The 26451-nt window shown below is 43.8% G+C and overlaps 1 protein-coding gene and 1 long non-coding RNA gene across 6 annotated transcripts in view; one reads left to right on the top strand and one right to left on the bottom strand.

Moving 5' to 3' along the window:
- Positions 1 to 1580, bottom strand: part of LOC110475224 (uncharacterized) — an 83291-nt gene extending 81711 nt beyond the window's left edge. For all 5 annotated transcript variants that reach the window (XR_004147677.1, XR_004147680.1, XR_004147679.2 and 2 more), the window contains exon 1: positions 1536 to 1580. This is a non-coding gene — a long non-coding RNA (uncharacterized LOC110475224). The remainder of the gene's footprint in view (positions 1 to 1535) is intronic.
- The window catches only part of AKR1D1 (aldo-keto reductase family 1 member D1), a 35134-nt gene continuing 9208 nt past the window's right edge, over positions 526 to 26451 (top strand). The window contains exons 1-4 of the mRNA XM_021539204.1: positions 526 to 852; positions 17089 to 17256; positions 21508 to 21624; positions 26004 to 26081. Coding sequence (XP_021394879.1) covers positions 760 to 852; positions 17089 to 17256; positions 21508 to 21624; positions 26004 to 26081 — 456 coding nt within the window. The 5' untranslated portion in view covers positions 526 to 759. The remainder of the gene's footprint in view (positions 853 to 17088; positions 17257 to 21507; positions 21625 to 26003; positions 26082 to 26451) is intronic.

Raw genomic sequence — 26451 nt, 5'->3', positions numbered from 1 at the left:
GTGATGAATTTTATAAAGGATATTGTCTCCTTCTGGGCTATCAGCATTAGGAAATACATACATTTTTTAAACTGCGGAGCAGAACCAGACCGTGAGGAACTTGAGTCCATTCACTGCAATTTGGAACTCACACTGAGGCAGAGAAACTACTCACCAGTCCTACCCTCCTTGCCTCTACAGTAGTGGGTTTCAATCACTGGAATAGAGAGGTGGAAACTGTTCTACACCTCTGTGGGGAAACTTCCAAGACCTGCCACCCCAAACCACGGGAAGCCGGTGCCCTGCTGCCGGCATCTCCAGGTAGGGCAGCCCACGCGGGCTCCCTGGCCACTGGGCAGCAACGCCCCAAGCCACTCCAGCCGCTGGTGGTCCACGGGCCCGCTTTGAGGCCGGCACGGAGCAGCCCCTGCCGTGCGCGCAGCCCCGCCGGAGCCCCGCGGGGGTCGCGGCGGGGCCGTCACCGCGCGGGGCGGTGCGCGGGGAGCCGGTGGCCGCGGGGCCGGGGCGGGGCCGGGGCGGTGCGCGGCGGGGCGCGGTGCAGGGCAGCCGCGGGCACACGTGGCTCAGCCCCCCAAAAAGGCGCTCCCCGGCGGCGGGAGAGGGCAGTCCGTCCCTCGGTCCCCCCAGAGCCAACGCCGGTGCGCTCCGTCCAGCCGTCGGTGGGCACCGGTGCCAGGGGCTGCGGTTGGCTGCGAAGCGGCGGCTCCCGCCCCCTGCGGAATCAGCCCCAGGTCTGGGGCGGCCCTACCTGCCAGCACGATGAACCTCACCGCCGAGAGCCACCGCATTCCGCTGAGCGATGGCAACAGCATCCCGCTCCTGGGGCTGGGCACCTACGCCGACCCGCAGAAAGTAAGTCCGGGAGCGCCGGGACGCCCCGCACCGCTGGCGGGGCAGGTGCGGGCTGCCCTCGCTGCAGCCCCCCGAGCCGCGGGTGCCCTCCTCCTTTCCGCCCCTCCCGGCTACTTTTCTCATTGCTCCTTTCCCCGGGCGAAGTTAAAGACTCGGCTCTACCGTGAGCAGTGCGGGCAGTGCGCGGCCCGCAGATGAGGAAAAGGTGGGAAGAAATAAGAAAAAAAAAATCCCGCCCAGCTTGCGGTGTGCTGCGGCTCCGCTGTCGCCCACCGCCCCGCGCTTCTGGGCGCACGGGCAGGGGCGCGGGGGACCCGGAGTCGGGACGGTGCCGTGCAATGCCCGGGTCGGGAAGGGATGGGACCCCCGGCAAGGCGGCCGGGAGCCCTCGGCTTCCCGGAGCCAGAAGGGACGGTGCCATCGGCTCCCCTGCCTTGCTCCCTGCGCCGAGCGTAGATAAGATGAAGGATTTCGGACCGCCCTGCGGCTGCCCCCGATACTTTCCAAGTAATGTTCCTGAAACAAAGACCCAAATTCCTGCATCCTGATTCCTGTGGCTCCCACAGCTGACTGCTAGCGGCCAAACCACTCTCAAATATTCTGCATCCTTCGGTTTTGCGCCGGGCAGGCATCCCGTCTGACCGTGCCGGTCGGCTGCACCCGTGGAGGATGGGGAAGCACACCTGATGCTTCTTTCCTCTGAGGACCTCTGGGAGCGCAAAGGCAATGCGGTAGCCACTGCCTTTAAAAGCTCTCCTAACCCGCCTGATCTTTAATCTTTTTTGTTTGTTTGAAGAGTTGGAAAAGAGGCATCGTGGCCAGAACTCTTCTTGTGTAATAGCTGCGATGCAATGTGTGTTGTATGACTCCACATATCACAAGGTATTTAAAAGTACCTTTGTAAAGAAAAGTCTTGATTAAAGCCATTTACCAACCACTAAATGTACCATGGTGCATCAATAATGGTGTTGAATTTTCAACAAACGCTACTGCGGGCAATGCATGAGTGCTGCAGAAGGGGTGTAAGATGTCCCCAGGACTGCAGATCTCACTGGTTAACGATGCCGATTTACGTGGGGAGAATCGATAGGAATTAATGACTTCAGAGCCTGGGCATCGTCCCCCACATCTCTAAACTTTCAGGAGATATTTTCAGCGAGTGTATTTGAATAATGGTTAGTGAAACAAAATTAAGGTCTCTAACAGTTTTGATATAGCAAAGCAGAATGTTGCATAATTCAGTGTCAAAATAGCTCTGAGTGAACTGGAAGCATCTTTTTCCAGACGTGTACATCATGCCCCCAACCCTCAAGTTGCAATTTTTCCCCTAGTTTTAAGTTACAAAAAATGCAGCTGCCAGCACAAGAGCTCCTACCTCGCTGCACTTCCTGCCTGAAGCCCGGACAAACCGTGGCACAATACAGTGACATCAGGCAGGGAGCCCAGAGTGGAAGTAAACTGATGGAGCTGAGAAGGGAGCTGGATGGGATTCCCCTTATGGAGGCAGCTTCTCGGCACTGCTGTTACCCTGCTAAGAATTCATTCTGCAGAAATTCAGCTGTCCCAAAATCAACAGAGCAACAGATGTGCTTCTTCTCCACTTCCCCCCCCCCCCCCCAATTCTGCAAAATCCTGACACTTCTTTCCTTTGCCCTCCCTTGGTTCGAGGTGTACAGCGAGCCTTTACATGAAGCTCAATGAGCCAAAATGAATCAATTTTAGGTAGGGGTGGTTTTTAGCCAAATCAGCCCCAGGTAGTGGCATTTTGCTTTTCGCATATACATCCTTTGATTTATGCTAACACAAGGTAGGGAGGACAGGATAATGCAGGCAGGGCAGGCATTGCTACAGCAACTCCAATTTAGAGCAAATGAAGCCGCTGTGTAACTGTACCCTCAGTGGGGATGGGTGCACATATCCAACCACCCTTTCTCCTTCCCCCCTGCTTTTGTAGGAGTTTGATTTTCTGAGCTTTCTCCTTCCACACGTTAAACACGTTAGAAAGTTATGGGTGGGAGGAGGAGCTGAGAAGAGGTAGAGAAAATAGCAGTGATAAGGCACTTGCCACGGTCTCATTTTCGCAGAAGACCAGGTGAAACAATGTGTGTTTATCTGGTGGAGCTGGGCTGGGGCTTTATGCTAGGATTAGGACTGCTATTTGAGTCGAAGAACTTGTCACAGAGAGCAGCTGGGGAAGCGCAGCGGCAGCAGTGTGCTGTGGGATTTGTTGCAGTATTGTGCTGCTGGTTGGTGATGGGGCAGGATGTTTAAATAGGTCACGGCTTAAAATTTGCCCGCAAAAGGGCTGCTTTGCTGATAAGGGGGGTATGAAGTGGGGGCTTCTGTCAACTCCTTGCTGTGGCAGCAGAGTGCTGCTTGGCTGGGACAAGCTGCTTTGCCGAGTGCTGACTTGTGCCTGTTGCAACTTCCAATGGGATGCCTGGCGAGGTGTCTGTCCTGTTCCTCCTGCCTCAGCAGCTGAAAGGCTTTGTGGTAACCCAGGACCGTTTCAAGGTTTATCTTGAGGAGTGAGGCTATAGACTAGTGCTGACACGTTTCCCTTATAATGCTTAGCTGTAGCCTTTTGTGGCTGAATTGCTTAAGAAGCAGCATCTGAGCCACCCATTCTCCAGCGGTGGGGGCAGGCAGCTGGTGGTAGTGACAGCTCAAGCCAGCCCCAGCACTCTATTTCTGCTCATGAGTCAGATCCCTGCAACTTCTAGCTATTTTGTGCTTTGATATAAAATACAGAGCCATTCACTTGTCAGATTATTCATCTTGCTCTTGGAGGCAGGTTTTTGATTTCATGCTAGTTTGTTTTGATATTTTTTTCCCCAAAGGTTATTCACCCTGGCACCTCCATGTCAGAGCAGTTTGTCCAAAACAAATCTGTTTTCTTAGTGTCAGGCTGTAGCCCAGTAGCTCGTAATGAGCCCAGAGTGTTCTTCCTGAAGTGCAGGAATGTGCTCGCTGGTTAAGCCAACCAGGCAGATCTAGTTAGCCATGGAACAGGGAAATCTGCTTCTCCGGCAGTCAGTTAGAAGAAAACAAAGGCACAAGGCCAGCTTTCACGTTTCAGGCTTTGTCTGTGTAAACTGAACAGCAGTGTCTTCAAAACTGAAATGTGTCAGCAGCTTGCCTTGCTCCTCTTAAATAACTTAATTGTTCTCTCAAAGACAATTTTGGGAGATAAGTCATGCTCCTCTGGTTGTGAAATACTCAACAAAAAATACATCTATTGACAGAAAGTCCCCTGTAAGAGTTTACTGACTCAAAGCAGTACATCACTCAACAGGAGCAGAGCTGGACCACTGTGGAAAAGGTCTGTTTGATAATCAGACTAATTTTAATTGAATGCTCTTTCCCCCTAGATGTAAGAGACCCTTTCTTCTGACTGGGTACAGGTTGGGATGACAATTCAGCTAATTCTTTGAGGCTGAAAACTACAACATTGGGGGTTTCTTTTTGCTTTCCTACCACAGCAAGAAAGTATAATGAATCCATTGGCTATCAGTTCATCTGCTAACAGGAAGGAGACTTCACTGGGTCACAATAGAATTAGTCATAAACTTGGGTTATTTATCAAGAGAATCACATAAAAATTTTTACAGGGTTAATTCATATCTCCTGTACTTATTTGAAAAAAACAAAGGAATGCAATAATTGAAGAACTGTTAAGCTTAATTTTTTTTTTTGCAGGTATATTTCAGTGTGTTGAGGTTGGTTTCGCATTCTTCTTCATGCAAGGAAGGAAATGTATAATTTGTACTAGATTCTTACCTACATAAAAAAATTAGGCTGTTTATCCTACCAAGGATGGACACAAATGAAAAAATGGAAATGTCAATCACTGACTCCTTCCCTTTTCTTTCTTCCCTTCCCCAAATACTCCTTCTCCTCATGGGTTTGGGTGGGAACCACAGTGGGAACTGTGAATCAGGACTACCAATGCACTCCAGACAGCTTTAAAATTTGAGGCCAATTCTACCTCTGTTTGGCTCTGTGGATCCTTCCGGCAAAGTCCTGTGAGTGCAGGAGCGGCTCTGCCAAGGCTTCAGCTGATGCACCGTGCCCAGCTCCCCCTCCCTGAGGGCCCCCAAGCCGTTGACCCAATTCTCCAGGGTATTAAATAGGTGGTGGGAGGAGGGAGAGGGCAGTCCCACAGGGGAGGGTGGCAGAGGAGGACAGGCCTCTGGATGAGCCCCTGGCTACAGGAGAACCAGACCAGTCCATGGCAAGCACCCACCACCTCCCAGCACTGATTCTTAGCTCCCAGCACAGCCCATTGAATGGTACTGGTACCCATCTGGAAGCAGATGATGTGTGGGGACAAGAGTCTTAGAGCGGAAAGGTGCTAAAAACACTCCTAAATCCTGGAAATCCTATGCCTCATTAAAACTGCACTTATGCCTTCTTCACTTTATAACTCATCCCTGTCAACACAGCTAAAATCATCCATCCAGTGTCTCCATATAAATACTTGCTGTTTCCCTGGAAGGTCAAGGGGCCTTGGCCACAGCTCCTCTCCTGCCTTCCTGTTTTGACTGAGGGAGGACAGGACTTGGAGAGAAGGTTGTAGCAACCGCACTGTACACAGGCGCTGCTTCTGAAACATAAGATCGGGCAAAGCGCTCAAGAATAGCACTGGGTGAGGGCTGTTGGCAAGTTGCGACTTAGCTAAAAATGAGGTTCTGAGGTAGCCAAATCCATTCATAAATTGGAAGCAGTTTTGTGGAATAGTTTCAGGCAAAACAAATGGCAAAGCATTTCATTTTGGGCACTGGCAGTACAAGCTGAGGAATCATAGAATTATTAAAGCACTTGGAGGTAGCAGTTGACTTTCCCTGAATAGCCCGCTGGTAAGGGAATCCACATGGGCGGTGGGAAACCAGATCCAATCCTCCTCTCAGCCTCTGGGGATTAAATTCGTATCAGACAGCTCAGGGAAATAATGTGCTTGTGGGGTAGGTGATAGCTAGAGAGAAGCAAGAAGAAACAAGCACAGGCTGGAGCAGGAGGAGCACCCTGCCTATGGGAAAGCGCAATGCCCACCAGCCCCACAGTGCTGGATGCTGAAGAACTTGGTATGGCATCCAGCCAGGAGGAAGAGAGACCCATTTCCCCAAATCTTTAACTACCACAAAGTAACCCTTGTGAGTGCCCAAACAGTCTGGGTTTTGTTTAAGAAGAAATTGCTGGTTTGAATCAGGGAGAGGAAAAGTTCATCCAGGGCTCCCAGATCCAGTCTGAGTGACCAAGTTAAAAAAATCTGGTTTGGATAAGTAAAAACACTGTTTTGGCACTCTGAATTACTTTTTACACCCAAGCTAGAATCTGAACAGAGTAATTTTTCATTGTACAGGTCTAACAGCCTCCAATGCTCTCATAGGATCACTTATGCCAAGAAGTTCCTCACACATGGATGTATATGCATAAACTTTTTCAATCATTCTGAACAGTGCTGGCTGTACCCCTGCTACAGGCTGCCTGCCCTTGGATCTGTCATAGGCTGCTGTTAAGTCAAAAGAGGTAGTAAGTGATTTGTCCCCTTGATGGGATCTGGATCTCTGAGCTGCAGTAAGGAAGGAATTACACACAACTTAATCCTCCCAGTTCTCCTCCTAGAAAGCCACCACTGGCTTCTGAAACAGGATTGTCTGGAAACAGCAATGACTTCAGGCGACTTGTAAAGAAAGTCACCTGCCCTGACCCAAAGCTACAAAATGAATCATGTATTGAACGTTCCTGGGAGAAGTGACACCTGAGACCTCTGCAGAGACTGTTGAGCTTAAAGGCTTCAGCTTCTTGATTTCTTACCTGCAAATTTCTCCTACTTTGACTCAGACAATTGTCTTCCTCCTGAGGTAAACTTGGCTTCTGGATTTTTTCTTGAAAGAGATGAGAGGCAGTGACAAGAGCAGGAACTGTTCTAACATCCAAATGTTCTTGCAGCCTTATCTTATTTCCCATGACATGCTATTAAAATAAATATATAAAGAAAATATCTCGGTCTTTTAAATGTAAATGATTACACATGAATATGTGTTTGAACTCAGAAAGTACTGAGTATGAAGTTAGCTCTCTAATGAAGTTACCTCTCTAATGGAGTGATCTTTATGAACCCTCATGAAATTACCAGAGATGTAGGCCAGGAAACAATTTTTTTCAGAGGTAAAATATTTGGAACCTGATTTGAACAGATCTGGGGGAATCAGCTGGGATATTTGGTTACAAAACCTCATATTTATGCCTTGAACTTAAGAAGTAAATAAAATTCCTGAAACAAAGTAATTTTTAAAAAAAATATTGAGTTATATCTCTTAACCAGCATTTCCAAAAGACATTGTGTCCTTTCACAGTCACTTTTGGTAGCCATCACTGGCTTTCAGAAGCTCTTTGCTTTTTAAGCAGCAGCATTACTTCATGCAGTACTAGTTCTTCTTGTCTTCAGGGAGCGCTTTGGAGCAGCACAGCCACGACTGGTTGACACATAGCAACATGAGATCTCTCGGGGCTGGGATTTCTGAGGTGTTTCAGAGGGTAGCCTCATGCTCCCTTGGTCTCTGAGGATATTCTAAAATTATATGTTCAAGTGGTGATTTCTACACTTGAGTCAGGGCTGAAGGGAAGGAGACACATTACTGCAGCTCAGAAAAATTACTCTGCCTGATCTGCTACATGTCCTGGAAGGCTCCTTGCCTCCTGTTAGTAAACTCTTAGCCTAGCCTTCACACTGAACAATATTTATCCCGAAACCCAATATCTGCAGCCAGATCACTCACAGAGTCGTGACTCAGTTAGTTTTGTGCTTGAAGGACTCAGACATACTGAGGCAATTCTGCTTGCACAGACTGCAGATGGCATGCCTTCCTTCAGTGGTTGGTATCCTGGTGTTGAGTGATACCCTCATTGATTAATTGCTCAGATTTTATTCCTTAGCTAAGTCAGTTACTGGCAAGACTCAGTTGCCAAGAGCAGACAAAGGCAGGATTCTTGATATTTGGTGCCCAGATGCCTTGAGGAGGTGCAGCAGTGGGCATCAGCTTTTAGCAGGCAACAGACCAACTTGTCTCTTGGGCAGGAGCTTGTGCAAGGAGTCAAGAAGCTGCAGTGATTGGGTTCTAGTATTACCTTAATTCATCCCTGCTGTTTGCTACAGACGTGGCAAATATTCCAAGGAATAAGTGGTTTCACACATGAAAGTGTGCTTTCACAGATCAAACTCCTTTTAACAAAGAGGCGAGGTTACACACCAAAAGGTTAAACTAAATCAAAACAGTCTTAGAACAAGTTCTGATTTCATCAATGACTTTTGCTAAAAGCTTACTGTTGTGTGACAAATTTTAGAATTCCCTTTCTTATATGCTCAAGTGGCAAGTTTGCTACCTCTGATTTATCTTGCATTCTCCTTTTTTTCCTCAACCGTACAACTTTTCTGTTCTGCCACTGGAGCAGTCTTCCTCCATTTCTTTGTCTTTAACACTTCCTTCTTCATGTTTAGCCTTGATCTCTCCTCCTCTGCTTGTGACTGCCTCTTGATGCCTCAGTTCCTGCTAGCTCCCTGTAATCTTGTGTTATACAATGGAACAGTTTTGGATTACAAAAATGCAAGATTGCATCTTTATCTCATTAAGAAAGGAAACCTAAGTCATATAATTAGAAAAATCAGGAATTAGAAGAAGTTGGTGCTTTTTTCCCTGAAATGTGGCAGACTCAGAAACTCCTAGCTTTTGTAGAAGAACAATACTTAAATCAGATTTTATATTTGGATTTGATAAAATTACTTACCCCACTTTTGTCAACCTGGAGGAAAGATTCTTGTATGCAACTTTTTTGGAGATATGAGCTTTGTTCCTTTGTTACTTTGATTTGCACCAAACCCATGGCTCTAAGACATTCCTGAATTTGCAAAATGCTCTTTTACCTCCATGTATCTTCTGTGATGACATCTCTCTGGTTCTTCATTTTCATGAAACCTGAAGCTTAATAGAAAACAAATCGATAGTATTACTAGTCTCTACTTTGTGCTAATGGCTTCTGTTTCCAGTTGTGGACACAATTAGTATCTAATCATGTGTAGTAGATCAAAAGCTGTGTTTACTGAAGTGGTCAACATGTAAAATTCCTAATGAGGAAGAGTCCAGCTTTGATAGATGAGTGTGAATGAAAGAGTAACTTCTAGCTACAAAGTTCATTAACCAAGGGAGGACTTGTGAGCAAAATGGACACAAAATTGCTGGCCCTGGAAAATTATGAATTTTTTAGTTTGCTGTAAGTAGCAGATCGTGCTCAGAACAACTTCTTCCTCACCCCCTGGCCAGCCCAGCATGCCTAAAACAAAAACCCTTCTCCTTAGAATGATAGTTCCTCTAACCTATGATGACATCTCAGCTGCTATGAAAATGAAAACATTTTCAGACTGCTCCAGGACCAAGAGAGGTATCCCCATGCAGAGCTGAGGACTTGCACTAATGAATCCATTGACAGCTAGATAATTGCCTGGCCTTGTGCAGTGATGCCTGCCTCATCCAAGCAGAGGGGCTGGCTCTTGCAGCCACCCTGGCACTGTGTCATTTGGCTCCCAAACACGGTACCAACACGTGCAGACTTGGACACGGCAAGAGTGCTCCACTGGAAAATGCTCCTGGAACAAGGGGGCCTTTAGAAGGTGACAACTTTGTCTGGGAGTCAGGACAACTTTTGGATGGTGGATATCAGGTCCCAGAATGACCCACTAAACTACGTGTCTATGACACAGGGTAGAATCATGTTTAATCAGTCCAGATACAAAACTAATAGTGGTTTATTCCAGATAAGCTTTTAGGACAGTAGCACTACTCAAAACCAGTCACCAGGGATCCTTCTTTGAAAAGTAACCAAACAGAAAACAGACCTTTTCCATTCCATAGCTGCGTGCTGCAGTGACAAGCACTAGCTGTTTCAATATACCCCTCTTCCAAAAACTACAAAGTTAGCTGTTACCAGTGCAATAATACTAAGCCAAATATTGACACCCAAAAAATAGTACTTTTATTTTTCTCTTTTCCTATGGGTTTCTAAATATGCTGTTTTTTTTGTTTTGTTTTGTTTTTTTAAAAGCCACAGGGAAAGCCCATCTATTTAAATAAAAGTTAAGAAGATGGTTTTACAGAAGATGAGACAGGGAATCACTGGCATTGTTGAAGAGGGGAAAAACTGAACCCCTACGAGTGAGTAATCGGGATTACCACAACTGAAAGATATGCTTTTTGGCAAGAACATTTAGAGCCCAATTTTCCAGGCAAAGCTCCATTTTTAAAATGTCCCTGACTGACTCCATACGTTAAATATGGCTGTGCACTCCTATGTGTCCCTGATTCCCCACAGTTCTCCAAAAAACAGTGTAAGCATGTTCTTGCAGCTCATGTGGGAAACTAACATCTGGATTGTCTCTTTGGTTGACCTAGGAGGCCAGATTTGTCAAAACTTGAAAGCACTGTGCAGAAAATGCCTCTCTAGGCTTTGAAGCCAACTCTTGTTGGTTCAGCTAACTAGGTGGTGGAATTCCCCAAGTTTTACATTTGCCTTTGCAAATACTTCTTCGAACTGGAGCCAGAAACCTCTCCCCTTTAACTCTAGGGAATGAAGCAGAAGAGCTACTGGCAGCCTTTTCTTCTCCTTTATTGCACAAGCTGGTGCTTTATCTTCGACTTGTACCTCACACATCCCTTTGATTGCATGGCTTGTCTGAAGGGTATTTTGATAGCACCCACCCTCCCAGATAGATCCATGCTTTCCAGGGCCAGCCAGCTGGCTGTTGTGTCCTCTAGCTCTTCAGGAAACTTTCCCAGTCCACCCACCTAGCACTGTCAGCACAGGGACCCAGGTGTGCACATCATATTCTTGGTTTGCTTTAATCCTCTAGCTGCCAGCAGAAAGGTATGGCAGCTCTTTAGCTTCGCCTTGCATTAACTGACTTTGTGTCAAGTGAAAAGTGGCAGCCTTCCTAAAACTGAGGATTCTGTAATCAAGTGTTAAAAATAACTTCAGCACCCTCTGCCAGCTATAATAATAAGGCTTTCCTGAAGACAGCTTTGGCTAAATCCTACAATAACAATGTCACAGGAATTCTAGAAATGCTAAATCTGCAGTTATAATTTTTGTTGTATGGACAAACCCCACACTTCAGGCCACTGATAGAACATCAAGTTAGAGGAGAAAGGCACCCCTTTTCCACCTTCATTCATGGTGTGACACAAAGCCACAAGTGACACCATTCTCTCCATCTTCTCTGCTCTTATTTGCCGTCCTCCACCTTCCAAGGCAACACAGTACATGAAAAGTATAGAACTTCACTATAAAGTGAAGTTCTGGGCCGGCACAGCATCCTGTGGCTCTTAGGTGTGTTCTCTTCCTCCCTTCCCAGCTCTACCTGCTTTTGCAGAGAACCCTTTGCTGGGTTTTTCTTCCTGGATGGTGGCTGCCAATGCTTCCGGGCAGTGAAAGCCAATTTTTCCTGTGTACGAGAGAGAGGGATGTGCTGGCGGTTGCATTTTCCAAGAAAGAGGTGTACAGTACAGCTTCTCTTTTACAAGATTAAACAATTCTAAGAATGTACCCTTGTGTGGCTCATATCCTCTGGCTTTGTAAACTCAACCTGGGCTTTCCTGCAAGGTCTTCAGAACACATGCTTTCTATGCTCTATGTTCCTAACATCTTAAGCCAATCCTTTTTGCCAGTTTGTCCAGAAAACAGGCAAATGGAAATAAGCAATTGGGCTTCTAGAAACTTGCATAAGAATCTGTGTGTGAGTGCTGAGCTCTGATGAAGGAGGCTCTGAGCCCAGGAATGTACCTACTTTCTCCTTCCTGTATTTAGCTGACTAAGATTCCTAAACAGCGGCTCCACATTCTAAATTACAGGTTTGGACTGGAGCACTTGGCCCATGGCTTGGATATCTTGTGTAATTCCGCTGCAGCTAAACTCAGATTTTTCCAGAAGATGGCCTGTGTCTCCTAACACTTCAGGCTTTTCCCCCCAGGATTATTATTCCCAGCTAAGAGACTGCAAAGCATTGCACTAAACAGGTGAGATGCTCAGGACTAAGGTAAAGGGCTTTGTCCCTGAAGTGCTGCTTCCTCTGCTCTCATGTGCTGCTGATACTTGTGCAACTCCTGTAAAACAGGGCAGAGCAGAATCTGGGAGCCTGAGTCAGACTGTTTTCCTTTACTGTATGTACTAATAAAGAATAAATGATGATACTGATGTTAAGACATAAAAACAATTACTAGAGTAGTAGTTCATATGGTTTTTCAAGATTATAATCTACTGCCAATGTGTCCTGTTAGCTTTGTATTTGGAGATAGCTCTCTTAATCAGCTGGAAAGCCAATGGAAGTTGCTGACCAGAAAAAGATGCTATAGAAAAAGCAGAAAATTTGGCGGGCAGCTGAACTGTGGCACTAAATAACAATAATAAGTCAGACAACCACTAACACTGCTGAGAAAATACCATTCTACTTGAGTGGGAAGAGAAAAATTCATGGGGTATATGCCTGCACAAAAATATTCTCCCACGGCTTGGTCATGTGCACTCATGAAAGAAATTGAAGCTGAACCATTTGCTACGGTAGGGAGAACAATTTTTGACAAAATGGGATGTGACAGAAGGTGTCTGGAATAAATATTAGAAATTAGGGAAGTTTATGGCCTCAGAGGAAAAAGAGAGCAGACCCTTTCAGACAGACAGAACTGATGAAGCACATTGCTTTTTCAGACTCACAGAAAATGGTAACTGGCCAGTTGGCTAATTCATCTGTGGAGAAGGGGCCAAACTGCTGCTTCCTTTCTTTCAGTGAAGGTGCATATCTGAGTCTGCTCCCCCAGGCCTTCTGTTGGATTTATTTATCATGATGCCTGAAGGAAACAGAAACCAGTTAAATCTGTCATGCATGATGGTAAATCAGCCAGTTTACAAGCTATTGATTGAGGGAGTAATTGTGTCTCTTGTTTCCTTAAAGTTTATGATCTTAAAACTAACACAGATGCTATTGAAGAAATTTATTGGTGATTGAGCAAGTCCTCCTAGTCAACCACTTATTCTTTTATCATAAAATGTGTGACAACTTTAATATGGTTCTTTGGCAAAAATTAGTGACTGTCTGCAAAAGCACTGAAGATAAATATCTGACTTACAGTGCACACGTGGTTATAAAACTCCCATGCTAAAACAAGCCCTTGATCAAAGTAGCATAGTTGCAAGGCATGCTGATCAGAAACTGAAGCATTAATTATTAGGGTAAAGAACACCTCTTATCTATGCTTAAATAAAAAGTAATAAAGAAGCAGAGATTTGTCTAAGGCCAAAGCTAGAGAGTCCTGAATTACTATTAACAAAGCACAAAGGTTCATGACACAGAGACATTTCAGTACCTCATCTAGTATTTGTACTACTCTAAAAGTGAGCCCTGCTCATTCAGGAACGGTGCAAGAATAAAGCCCTGTCTGGGATGAGCAGGCAGCACAGGCAACTGCATTTTAGGTAATGTACTAAGTGAGTATAACCTGCAGGAAGAGGGGGAAGAGGTCTGGGGTTCTGAGTAGAATAAGGTGGTTGCCCATGGCCAAGCAGCCTGGAAGGTGCTGTTACATCAGCTGTTGTGATAAGTGGTGCCAACCCTTGTACAGCATAGACGTATCACAAACTTCTATCTGCACTTAAATAAAAGCTGGTTTTCAGTTGGTAACCTTTCATCTGGTCACTACTTATGACCAATGAAAGATAGAAAAGATTGAAACACCTCAGGCTGAGCAGTGAAGTGGAAGGGAAAGATCCAGGTTTGTGCCTTCTCCAGGGGAAAGATAGATGAGCAGTGGTGGTTTGAGTCACCCAACTTTGGTATGGTCTGTCAGGAAACAATGGAATAAGGTATGACACCTAAAGAAACACTTCTGAAAAGTGGCAATACCACAATATGACTAGCCTGTGCAACTCATCAGCACAGTTTACCACAGCTCATTACTACAGGATTTGGAAGGATTAAATATGTGAAATGCCAGAAATTATAGTTTCTCCATTAGAATGAAAATAAACATATGGTATAAAGTTTCCAGACTCACAGATGTCTCAGACCTTCATCTGGGATGGTTCAATAGAGGCAATATTTTCCAAAAACTATTCCCTAGATTGCTTTGCATTTTTATATGAAGCACCTTAGACCAGAATCTGTCAGAACTAATATACCACATCAGATGAAATGGACTAGTGCAATAAAAACATACATATATAATGTAAACCCATCTCCGGCCATTGGTAATCAAAACCTGATCCAAAAAAAGCCACTCTGAGCCCCTAAAGAATAAAGCTATTCCTTGAGATGGAGGAGTCTTTCAAAATATTATTTGTACAGATGTAGATCCCATATAAAAAATTAAGAAATTCACAGAAGTTCAGCTCTAACACAAGTCAACTGATTCAGCCAAAAGCAGGTACATTAACTGCAAGCATTTTGCTCTGTTCTACCTTCCTTCCATGTCTGAAACAGTGCTGTTCCCTTCCCTGTGAGACTATCATTCCTCACCTATTCCTTCTGCTTTTCTTACTGACCAAACTAGCCCTGGTGACTGAGAAAATATGCAACCCAATAATCAACATTTCCTTGCCTGGTAGAGTTAGTTTACAGCATCAGGAAACAATAGGGAGCTGTGTTTTTGCAATCTCTCAAGAGTGTGAAGAGGGGAAATTCTAGTACTGGGTTCACATCCCATTTTCAGTCTCTTCAACAAATGGAATTCAAAAATCTATTTTATGGTAATGCATCATTGTCCTCTAAATGCTCTGCTTTCATACACTTGAATGGTAAAACTCAAACAGGCTGAAGAAATCTAGAAGACACATTGTTTGCAAAATCACATTTCAGAGAGAAAAAACACTGATAACACTTTTGGAAATACACTTGTCTTTCAGATAACTAATAATCACTTAGGCTTGAGGTCCCCAGTCCTTTCAGCTGAGCCCTATTGCTCTGTGCCAGTCAGCCTGAGCTTTGCAACTGCAGCTCATTGCTGGGGCAGAGATCTGAGGTTACTGTCATCAGTCACCGCAGGCTTGTAATACTCGTGTCAGGGCTTTCATCCTGATGCCTCTTCTCAAATCCTCTCCTGCAGGTTCAGGCAGGGACAAAGCAGAAAACATGTTGGAGGTTGTCACTGCTCCATGCCTCACAATTCTGTAACACTGCCCGGCATGCCCCGAGTGAAAAGTAGCCATTGAGTGTGCCTGAAAAGCTGTCATGGTCTTCATTACATCCCACTAACAAAGCAGGAAAGGGCCCTGCCAAGGGGCTGAGGGTGCTGTTGGGAGGCTTCCACAATGAAAGCAGCAAAGCACTGAAAAAAGTGTTACATTGTCTCCCTCAATTAAGCACACAGTATTGCATCATCACTGCTGTAAATACTCTAGAGTGCCAAATTGTGCCGTTTTGCTTCTAGGCCCTCATTCAGGTCTTTAATAAATCAGGGCACATGTGAGCAGTTTTGTATTTTAAGTAACCTTTAGGCACTGCGTGCTGGAGCAGAAAGTTCCTCCCAAGCCCAAACAGAAGTTGGTCTGTTTTGTGTCACTCAGTCAGCCAAGAAGGGCACTGAGCAAGCAGGCTGGAATATGGTCCCATTATCCCAGAATAATCAATAATCTGCCACCAGCCCACAGTTCTGGGACTGAAAGACAGGGATGAAGACATCCCCAGCTGTCTTCAGCAGTCCTTCAAAGACTTCGCTTTCATATGCATGGAAGGGAATACCAGTGTCCTTAATCATTGAAGCATTCTATAGCAGCTATGAGTTTCACACATTCTAGTTCAGCAGATGGCAGAAGAGAAGCTGTTTCTTTCATGACAAACTCATGGACAGCCAGGCCAGTGGCAGCTATAAAAGGATAGCTAGGAGAGAGTGGAAGGAGAGCTATTGCTATGGTGAAAAATGCTCTTCACAACAACACTTACTGCCAGTCTTGCTTCTCTTCTTCCCTTGGCATTGTCAAAACCAACAAATCTGACATCCTCTCTTCATATACCTCATTTCCAGATGCCTCTGGCATCTGGTTTCATCAAAGAAGAAGCACTGTGGTCTTGGCCCTGCACTTGCAGATAGAAGAATCCAGCTCTTGCCATTTGCTGTTGACAGGTAGCAGCACAGCAGAGCAGTTTGACTTGCTCTACTTCATGTTTTCTTAAAGTGAATCAGATGTCCCTGTTACAGTAGAACAATGCCCATGAAAAGGATCGGAGAATAGCATTGCTGCATGCCCTTGGCCACCACCACTTAGAGCTGCTCTCTCATTATAAAAAGTGTAGGAACCATAAGTTGTTTTCAGTACAATTTGAGTGACCAGGCAAATAACTTCAGTAACCAGTTTTGTGCTTTTTTGCTTAGTTTGGCCTACATGTAATTTTGCTTGCCACATTGGCTAATGGAAAATATGGAAAATATGACTGCTCTGAAAAAACAAGCTTACTCTGAATTTTGGCAATGATGAGCAAACATAAATGCAGCACACAGTACAAAAATGTCACTTATTAAGAGGTTTCTTGGGATCATCTTAAACTGAAGCAGTGAAATATATATGAATATACACTAAAGCAAGTAATGTTTCTTAACCACACAGTAAAGTAGCTATTCAGAACTGGGAATACCAGTAGATAGTCCTGACCTTCAGATTGTGATACCAGCAATTGTAAGCTGCTTTGAGGAGAAATAAGTCAAATCCAAATTCCTGCACTGCTGAAACATCCAAGCTATTCAAAGAGCCTCTGATCAGCAGGTGGTTGACCACTTCTGCTCAACCAAAAAGTCATCTTCCCCTTGAGTAAGCATTTATCAAATGGGTGTTGTAAGTAAGCCCTTGCTCTCTAGATAAGAAATTCTGAAATTATTTTAATATCAAATGCATTGGATTCTACTTCCTGAAGTAGATTAATATTTATAGTAGAGCAATATTTTCTCCTTCATGGAGACAGTGAGACAAATTTTTGCTTTGCTGCCTTTTCCCAGTCTAATCCCACATGCTCAACAGTTTTGAGAAAAAGTGCACAGCCCTTTCTTATGTAGAAATTGGGACATGGTTGCCTGGGAGGTAAAGGATGGTCACTCAGGATGAATTACACCACGAACCTCGCACATATCTCAGGCACCCTCTAGCACTGAAGGAGAGGTAAGCAGTAGGCCGACACCATGTTCATTCTTTTCCTTCTCCCACCAGACTCCCAAAGGTTCCTGTCTGGAGGCGGTGAAGATTGCCATTGATGCTGGTTACCGCCACATCGACGGTGCCTTTGTCTACTTCAATGAGCATGAAGTGGGACAAGCCATCCAGGAGAAGATTGCTGAAGGAAAGATCAAGCGAGAAGACATATTTTACTGTGGCAAGGTGAGAACCTGCACTCAGATTACTTACATTAAATCCAGGATTTCTGTGAATGGTCTTAAGAAAGAGTGTCAGTGGTCAGCATCTGGAATGTTTCCTTCCAGATCCAACATCCTTTATTTTTCTTTCCTAGCATTACGAGAATGCTGCAGATCTTTATGAACGCTAGGTTTGCTGTGAGGCACAGGAATCACTGTTCTCTGTTTAAATCTCCGATAGCAGTGGAAACCATGCAACATCCTTTCTGCTTAGCATTGTAGGCACCTGCAAGTTAAGACCACAGCTATGTTCAGCCTCAAGTGCTGCCTAACCTGTTAGTGTGCCACACGTTGTGTTGTCACACACAGAGCCCCAGCCAGACAATGATCCTGTGACTGAGCTATTTTCTGTTAGAGCAATTCCCTGCACATGTTTGCCATGAGGTTACACAATGAAAAGGGTGGGAGCAAGCACGTGCATGCCGGTGTCTGTGTATGGAAGAACAAGTGCCTACTGCCAGAAAATTACTCATCAAGCTACACCCTTAGTTACTGTATCACTTGTAATTAAAAAGTTCTAGGATGATGAATCAACTTACTTGGAGAGAAGATGTCATTGCAATTCTGTTCTAGAGCAATGAGGCTGGAGTAATGCATGAGGTATTTTATATATTCAAGTCTTAACTTTATGATTTGATTCTCTCATAAAAGAATTAAATCCCTTGTCCAATGAGTTACCCAGGTAAAAGAGCTCATTGCACATTGCAGAATAAAGACTGACTGTCCAGTTTCTAAAGGAGTTTATGGCCTCAAATAGTCCTTCCTGCAGTGCCTCTTTGAACTTATCAGCCTAATATTTTCCCTTTCTCCTTTCCCAAATAAGACGTAATCCAAAATTACTCAACAGACTTGCAATAAACACCGCTGTTCCTAGAGTGAAAGATCCCATGGGATGAGAGGCCTGAGCAATATAGCAAAGTTCTATGATCTGGGAAAACTAAGCTTCATATTGAATAGTTTGCAGACCAAGTGGATTTTCAGCAGCTATAAACTAATTTCCAAGTACAGCAATTTCCAATCTGTAAAATATGCACCTCTTTTCCAAGTTTCCTGCTTGGTTCTGCTGATAACAACCTTGCCATTCTGAGAAAAGCCTCACGTTCTCAAATTCTCTGCCTTTAGCAGGGGAATTTCTCAGTCTCTCATATGCCAAATATGTTGATTTGCATCAGTGAATATATTTGGTTTCAACAGTTTTATAGTTTCATTACTGCAAATTATTGGTAATATTACAAATCAAAACCACCAAGTTGTGCAAAAATGTTAGAACCAGATGTCCTAACAATTTTGAGTATTTTAACTTTCTCAGCTGCTTCCCCTACAGTTTATTTGCCCATATCAACCTTTAGGCTCTATGAAAGCACATCTCCTGGTAAAATTTCCAAACTTCCTTTATTTATTAAGCCTTTCTGTATTCAGCTGTCTGATCTGATCACCAGGTGATTTTCCTAGTCAAGAATCACTACTTAAACATTGAGTCATTTGGAAAACTGCAGGTCCTGCAAGCCACAGGGTATGACAACAGCCAATGCCTGTGCTCCCAGCCTGCCATGTGTCTGTGAGGTGAAACACACATGGAGTTCTCTTACAGCCGTGTCCTGTTTGTGCTTGACAAAAGGTCAGCTTCTCAGGGTGATAGTCCATTATAACATTTCTACAATCTTTAAAAGAGTTCAAAGGCAGAAACAGAAAATACTCTGCAACTAATTCAACCCATCACAATCTAGAGTTTTCACAGGTTTCACTCAAAGCTTTCACAGCAGCTCTGAACTTACCAGAAGGAGTGGGAATGGATCCCCCTTGCCTTATGTATCTTTAGTTTAATGCACCTCACAAACTTAGGTAGCTTACAAACTACAGGCAAATCTCAACCCCATAGATACTTCAGACATTGATCAGTAACTGATGGATATGAACTGTTGCATTTTCTAGGAAGCACGGTAGATACACAGACCATTCTTGGAAGCACCAGGCACTACAGAAGTTAGTTATGTTTTCTGCCTTACTGACATCAGAAGTACTGGAAATTCCCAAGAGCCTTCAGACTCAAGCCCCTCATGAAGATCTTTCCTGAAGCAAAGATGCTGGGGATGGGAGGCTGATCCATCAGCAGGGACTGATGAGAGCAGCCCTGCTGAGTGGCAGCGTTACTGGAACAGTGACCTGGTGTGATCGCGCTGCATCTGCCAGTTGAAATCATCAGCACTTGCGCTTGGCTCTCGCTGCTGGCGGCCTGATCAGGCAGAGCAGCTCAGCATCCAGAAATTTTAGAGGTTTTATATCAACTGCCAACATCTCACTTGGCTTATACAGCAAGACCTTTTTGGTCTCCTCTTTCATCCCAGGATATTTCTTTCATTAAACTAGAAGTAACATTTCCAGGGAATGTGGTGTCCTAAAATGCCAAAGCCAGCTGGCAGCTTTGACTGCTCAAACATGGCTTCTGCTTAGGTAGATAATACAATAACTTGTACAAATAATGAAAACAGTTATAAAGCTCTCAAGTTTCCATGGCATCAATGCATTGACATAGTACAAATGTTTGCTGTTTTTAAAGGCTGGTTCTTCAGAACATCTGCAGATTTTAGAGGGTAGCATATTCACAGGCAAATGCTGAGCTCAATAGAACTGGGCTAGAAAGGGCACTCAGAAAAACTACTCCTAGGCAATATATCTCAAGTTACCAAATTTCTAAAACACAGTAACAACCTGGACATGAAGGGTCTACAAAGTAATTTGCTTGCTTAAATGCAAGTTAAGCTCATTTTGCATGTAAAATGCTAAAAGACACATAGCCCAAAGGTTTTCAGTAAATCCAGTGGAACAACATAAACTCTTGAGAACAGGACCTTTGTCTCTTACTGTAGTACACCTTAACCTCTTACCGTTGTCTGCTGATCATAAACTCTTCACATCTTGCAGCATACAGCTGAGAAAGGTCTAGGATGAATTTCCAGCTGCTTTGGTTTGTCACCTTAGGGCAGGGTCAGATGTCCTGCTCTCAGTACAGCTTAACATGCCCTTGCTTCTGTGGGCAAGAACTGAGCAGATAGTTTTCTCGGTGAATAACTATAACATAGTTTAAAAAAACCCCATAAGCATCTAAATTACTTAAAACTTACACAAGCTATGCCCTTTAACACCTATAATCAACCTCTTTTCCCTCTTCTCTCAAGTTTGGTGTCTTTAAAAAAAATTTATTCTATACCTTGGCATGCAGGGGCTGTCAGCTTTGGTGGCAGAACTGACTAGACAATGACCATACCAGAAAAAAGCTGGTTTTTCCAACCAGCAAAAGTGACAAAAACCTCAACGGGACTCCACACGTTAGTTTTGTATACTGAAAAAAAAAAAAAGAAGAGCCCAACTTATTGTGCACATTCAAATGGCACTAAAAACCTTCTATTGTATGTTAATTCTGCTGCAGTTAAAATCGGCAAAACTCAATCAGCTTACCAAGAGCTCTGGGTTACTAAATACCATGCCATGATTTTGTTCTTGCAAGAGACTTGCATCAACAGAGTTCAGTTGGAGATAGTGCTGAACACTCACCAGCTGAGCACGCTCCATAGCAAGCTTGGGGCATAACCCTGAAAGGAAGCAGTTTGAATTAAAGAGGTACAGGAGAATGTGCTTTATCTACTCACACCTGCATTACAGTGACTAAACGCAAAGACATCTTCCTGTGAGGACTGGGGAATAAGAAAACTTCCCTAGGTCAGGCAGTCTCTCAGGCTCCCTGACCACAGGAGAAAACCAGAAAATTCTCTTAGTGCTTGGTTGTTCAATAGCTAACTTGCATGATCCGAGCTTCTGCCTTCAAGCATAAAACTGACCATGGATTCCTTGTGGGAACAAAGATTTTCAGTGAAAGCATATGCTTGGAAAACAAAAGGAATCCAAGTTCATTGAGCAAGAGTTTGCAATATGCTCAGCTCAGAAGAACCTGAATAAAAAAATATGTAATGGTTTTACTGGGTCAATACTTCATTAGTCCTGGGCAAGAATTCCTGCCTTAACCTCTGCACCTGGCTCTGACAGAAGACAAGGTAAGGCCCTCAGCCCTGCCTTGCAGGGATGGAGACCATGATGTCTTTGCACTCTGCATAATGGACTCTGTCAGAAGGACAAGAGGGAGGGAGTGTGTGTTGGGGGGTCTTCAGCTGGCTCTCTGTTCCTCCTGGCACCCAAAGAAAGCCTATGCTTGCCTCCCCAGCTGTGGAATACCTGCCACCCCCCAGAGCTGGTGCGTCCTACGCTGGAGAAAACCCTGAAGATCCTGCAGCTGGACTATGTTGACCTCTACATTATTGAGCTGCCAATGGCTTTCAAGGTAAAAAGGATAATTGCTTGGAAAAAGTGCATGAACTTAGCTTGAACCAAGGTCTCCATCTAGCCTATCCTTGCAGCTTCCACCCTAGGATGTCAATAGCATTTTGAGCAGATAACATACATATTTTGACATATACTGCATACATGTATTTCTGCACATTGCTCACCCAAAGAGAAGCGTATATAAGGTGGTGTGAGAGCAGGCCAGGAGAGATGTTGCTTGGAGTGTTTCTGCTGGAAGGACAGGTCTCCCAACAGTGGCTGAGCAGCTCCTGCTCTGAAAAATTACCATAACTGAGCAGTACATATGTCTGAATCACCTCTGAGCCATGATGAGAGAGTCACTGGAGGAAAGAGCTTGTACGAAGCAGTAACAGGCCAAGGGCAAAGTTCAGAAGGGAAGAGGGAAAGGTAAAATATCATCAATTTTGGTTTCCTTACTCTGTCCCAAATTAAAGTTGCTGGGCTAATTGTGATTATGATCTTAATCTCTGTAAGTGCAGCACTCAGCTTCGCTAGATCCCAACTGGTGCCAAACATGGGTTGTCCATCTCTCACTCTTAAATGATCAAATCTGATATTCCCCCATACTTCTGGCTCTGGGCAACTTGTAGGCAAGCCCTTTGAATGCAGGGAGCTCACATCATAGTTGCATGCCTCCCTCTTGCAAGTCCACAAACTTTCTGCTTTCACAGCTATTTGTACCTTGCTTTACAATTTTCCTCTACAAGTACATGATATAACAGAAAATGAAATTAAGAGATGCATAGTCAAAATATTTAAGTAGTTTTGAACTAATTAAATCTTTCTTGTAAGAGAGAATAGGGTCAGGCAATTAGTTGTCTCTGAACAAGGTTTGAGCTCTAAACTGGCCTCTTTTTGCAAGAAAGATAAATCTCTGATTATTAAAATCGTATTTTGCTGCAGACTCCAAATTACCAGAACTATCTCATAGGAAGCAATTTACCAATGAGGCTATCACATTACACTTGCAGCCCTTTTATTCCCCCCTGAGGAAGCCATATCCTATTAAGACGTGCATAAGAGTAACTAGACTCTGATATTAAAATTTTATTTATACAGTCACACGTATGGAATCCTTTTGGGTACATTTCTGAAAATTTCCCACCACTAGCAATTTCCTGTTTCCTTTTTCTTGTGTTTGTATTCTTTAGTAGTTCATTCTCCCACATAGTGAAGGTCATTGTCTCACAATATAAAGATACAGACAGCTGGCTTTAAAGTAATGTACATCTGACTCCCTGAGGCTTGTATCAACAATCTTGAGTAGTTAAAGGAGTAGCAGACCTAGAGATTCATTCATGGTTCTCATGAGAGGAGAGAAAAAAATCAGTCACTTTCTTCCTGAAAAATATACACTTTTCTATGTCAAATACAAAATGAAAAAAACCCATCCTTTTGCAGTGGTGACAGGTTTCCTTTCTTTGCTCTCTCTCTCACAAATACACCCATCCTGCCTGTGATGCTTGCCTTTGATGAGGAGCATGCAGCTGTAACTCTAAAACCTACTCCCCCCTAGTCTGTCTGCAAGCATTGGTGCTTTCCTCCCCAGAAGTCTAGCAAAAGCAGTCCCTGGTTGGAAGCAGTGATATACTTAAGATAGAACTTACAGTACCACCCTGAAAACAGTAAGAAACATGCCCCTGAGAGCCCAGCCAGCTTTGTCACAGGGCTTTCAGGCAGGGCAAGAGGACTATGGTTTCAGAGAGCGCCACTCAGCAAAGCCCCTCTGATTTTCAACAGCTCAAGAATGGCCACCACATGGGGTGAAATTATTCACTTACCACCGAACATTAGCCTATACCTCCCTGTATTTTTTTCCCCACATAGATTTCCCATTCAGGACTTTTGTCCTTCCTGCCTTTAGCCCCCAGCAGTGTTGTTCAGCTCCTCCACCCTAGCAAGGCAGTAACCAGCAGAAACAGGTTTCCTTCAGGCCACCATGTGCCCTCCCTGTGACTGGGGAGCTCATACGCCATAGGTATTTCAGGGGTAAAAAAACAGCAGGTTTTTGGGGGGCTCTTCTCAGATGACTGATTCATTAGTAAGCATCAACTTGTGCACTAAATTATCTGCAAATCTGTCCCAAACTAATGCTTCTGTCATCTGATAGGAAAGCAGATATTTTAGTCTCATGTAAGTATCTTGTAATTTTAAAAGAATAACCCAAAACAGATCATTAGCATTACTATTTGACTTCCTGTTGCCCTTCTGTTTGTAGAACAGGCATTCACAGGTTATTAAAATTGCTTTCCTGAGAAAGCCTGCTTGTCAAAGACCATTTTATGAAAGCAAGGGGATATACAGAATTGTCTTCCTGCATGTATGTTGGTGAGAAAATTATAATGGGAGCAGGACTTTTAGTCTCAGTGGCTAACAGCTGCTGGGTTTTAAACTAGCAAGTAAGCTGTCTGATATCTTTTGGAGTGCCTCCAGACTTTGGACCTGACATGATAAGATGTGATCCCCCATAATGGCAGTGGCTGTATGATGTTGCCACATTAATTTGAGTGCTCATTCAGCAGCATGAAGCATACCTTTCATCTAGCGTAAAACACAAAGCTATCTCCAAGAGAGCTGCAGGAGAAGATGCCAGCATTTATAGGATGACTGGTGCAGTGTAGCTCATGAGAACCCAGAGCTAAAATACGTGACCAGCTTCTGAAAGACCTTTTCAAAGACCCCTGTCACCATCAAAACATTGTCTCTCTCTCAGCACTTCATCCACCTGCAGGCAGTTCTTCCATTCAGAAATGCCCTTCCAAAAGATCGCTTGGTCGAGAAAGTTTTGCCTGGAAACTATTGAGCAGAGACAACTGCACTTCAACACCTTGCAGAATTCTCTGCAGGCAGGAGGAGGAAGAATTGATCACTATAGAAATCCAGAGTAGTTCACACCATATCTCAGTCAAGAGAAGTTAATCTTCAAGCACCAGTCATCCTGACTTGGTTCATTTTTAAAACACAAATGATAGAGGAAAATAGGAGGATGGTAAATCAGCTGATATAATTGCTGCCTATTGACTACTATAAAAAAAAAGTTGAATAAAAGTGAGTGAAGTAGAAGTGGGGCAGAGTAAAAATATCCTGAATTCAGACTCATTTACTAAAATTAAACAGGTCCAACTGTTTAATATGTTGAACTTGTAGTCCTTGGAAAATATGCTGGGGTATCATGGGATAAATGGTTTGTTCCAAAATACCATGGGGTAGTTTTGCAAATAAAGCTTTTCCACCTCACATTATGATGGCAAACACTTTGCCTTCTAATAGAAAAAAATGTACCCAACAGCTACCTATCTCCTTCTAGTCAAGATATTCTCTTTTGCCAGCAAGACAGAGCAACAAAAGCAACAAGTTGTCTTTGTGGAATTCTCTGAGGAAAATCAGCACATTTGGAGGAGAGAGGTTTATGCCTGTAACTGAGACCTTGGCCCTCTGAAATCTGACGCTGTGTTTTCCTTAGGCCTACTTTTCCCATTAAATGCCTTGGATTTGAACTTGACTGAATTGGGAGGTGATAGTTACTGATCATATTAGTCACAGCTGCATGTTCCCAAGGAGTTACCACATCAACATCTTGTACCCAGGCCTTTGAAATGTAGCGGTTTGAAGTCAGATCAAATGTCAAACATCACCGAAGGGTTTTTGTTCAAAAAAAAAAAAGAAAAACCAAACCCCAGCAAAACACAAAAGTGAAATTGTGATCAGACACAAGGGAGGGAGGTGTTAATACATTGCCTGCAACAGCAATGAAATGACCAGCAAATAAGAGAAAGCTGTGCTTGTGAGATATCAGCTCATAAATCATCTCTGAAGCCTACAGAGTAGAGAAAGAGTTTCTAGTGCCCAAAAAAAGGTGGATAATGCACTTAAGAGGTTAGCTATGCCAATAGCCCCTTACTGCCAGAAGTTCCTGGACCCTCCAGCTGTTGGGGAGAGTACCAGCTCCGTCCAGTTCCCAAGTGCCTAGGACACAAGCAGGAGGCAAAGGAAGGGCCAAAACAAAGAGCAAAGAAGTAGAAGACAATACAGGCTGGTACTCTAACCCAGCCCTCTAGAAGGAGATGAGTCTTTTGGATGTCATAACATAAAGGTCAAAAGTTTACTGAAAAACAAGGCTATCCAGGAGCTCCTGAGTGTACTCTCATGTGACAGTTCAGGAGTGTGTCCAAGGACGAGCCAGCAGATGAGGATGTGGTAAGCCCAGCATGAATGACCTGCTGAACTTAGGGTGTTTCAGAAAACTACTCAATTTTTTTGTTGTTTACTAGTAGAAACAGAGCCCATGGAAAAGTTTTTGCTCTAAGGAATAAAATTTTTTTCTTTAAAGCACAGCAGTATGGTTTTACTTTTCAGCCTGGAGATGCACTCTACCCAAAAGATGAAAATGGAAAATTTATCTACCACGAGACAGACTTATGTGCCACCTGGGAGGTAAGCAAACACAACATCCATCAATATATGCTTTAAACCCACAGATAGTCATTCTCATTTTTACTTGTGGTTTTCATAAACATAACTGAAGCAAATTGACAGGGCAAATGGATCAAATTCTACTAGCTCCATAGATAAATTTTACTTCTATCCTTATGCATTCTTTAAGCATGTTCTCTTTGCTGTCATTTAATTATTTTTATAACAAAACACTATTGAAACATCAGACATCCACATTCCCTCTTTAAGAGTGTGCACTCTACATTCACTACTTGAAGACCTACCTATCATTGGGTTTTTACCAATCCTTCCCCTTTATCAGATCTTCACAGAAAGAGAAAGTTGGAGCCCTCAGAAGAGACTAGGTCAT

The sequence above is a fragment of the Lonchura striata genome, chromosome 5 (genome assembly GCF_046129695.1).
Source record: "Lonchura striata isolate bLonStr1 chromosome 5, bLonStr1.mat, whole genome shotgun sequence".
NCBI classification, from domain to species: Eukaryota; Metazoa; Chordata; class Aves; order Passeriformes; family Estrildidae; genus Lonchura; species Lonchura striata.
This window is presented reverse-complemented; position numbering and strand designations above follow the sequence as displayed.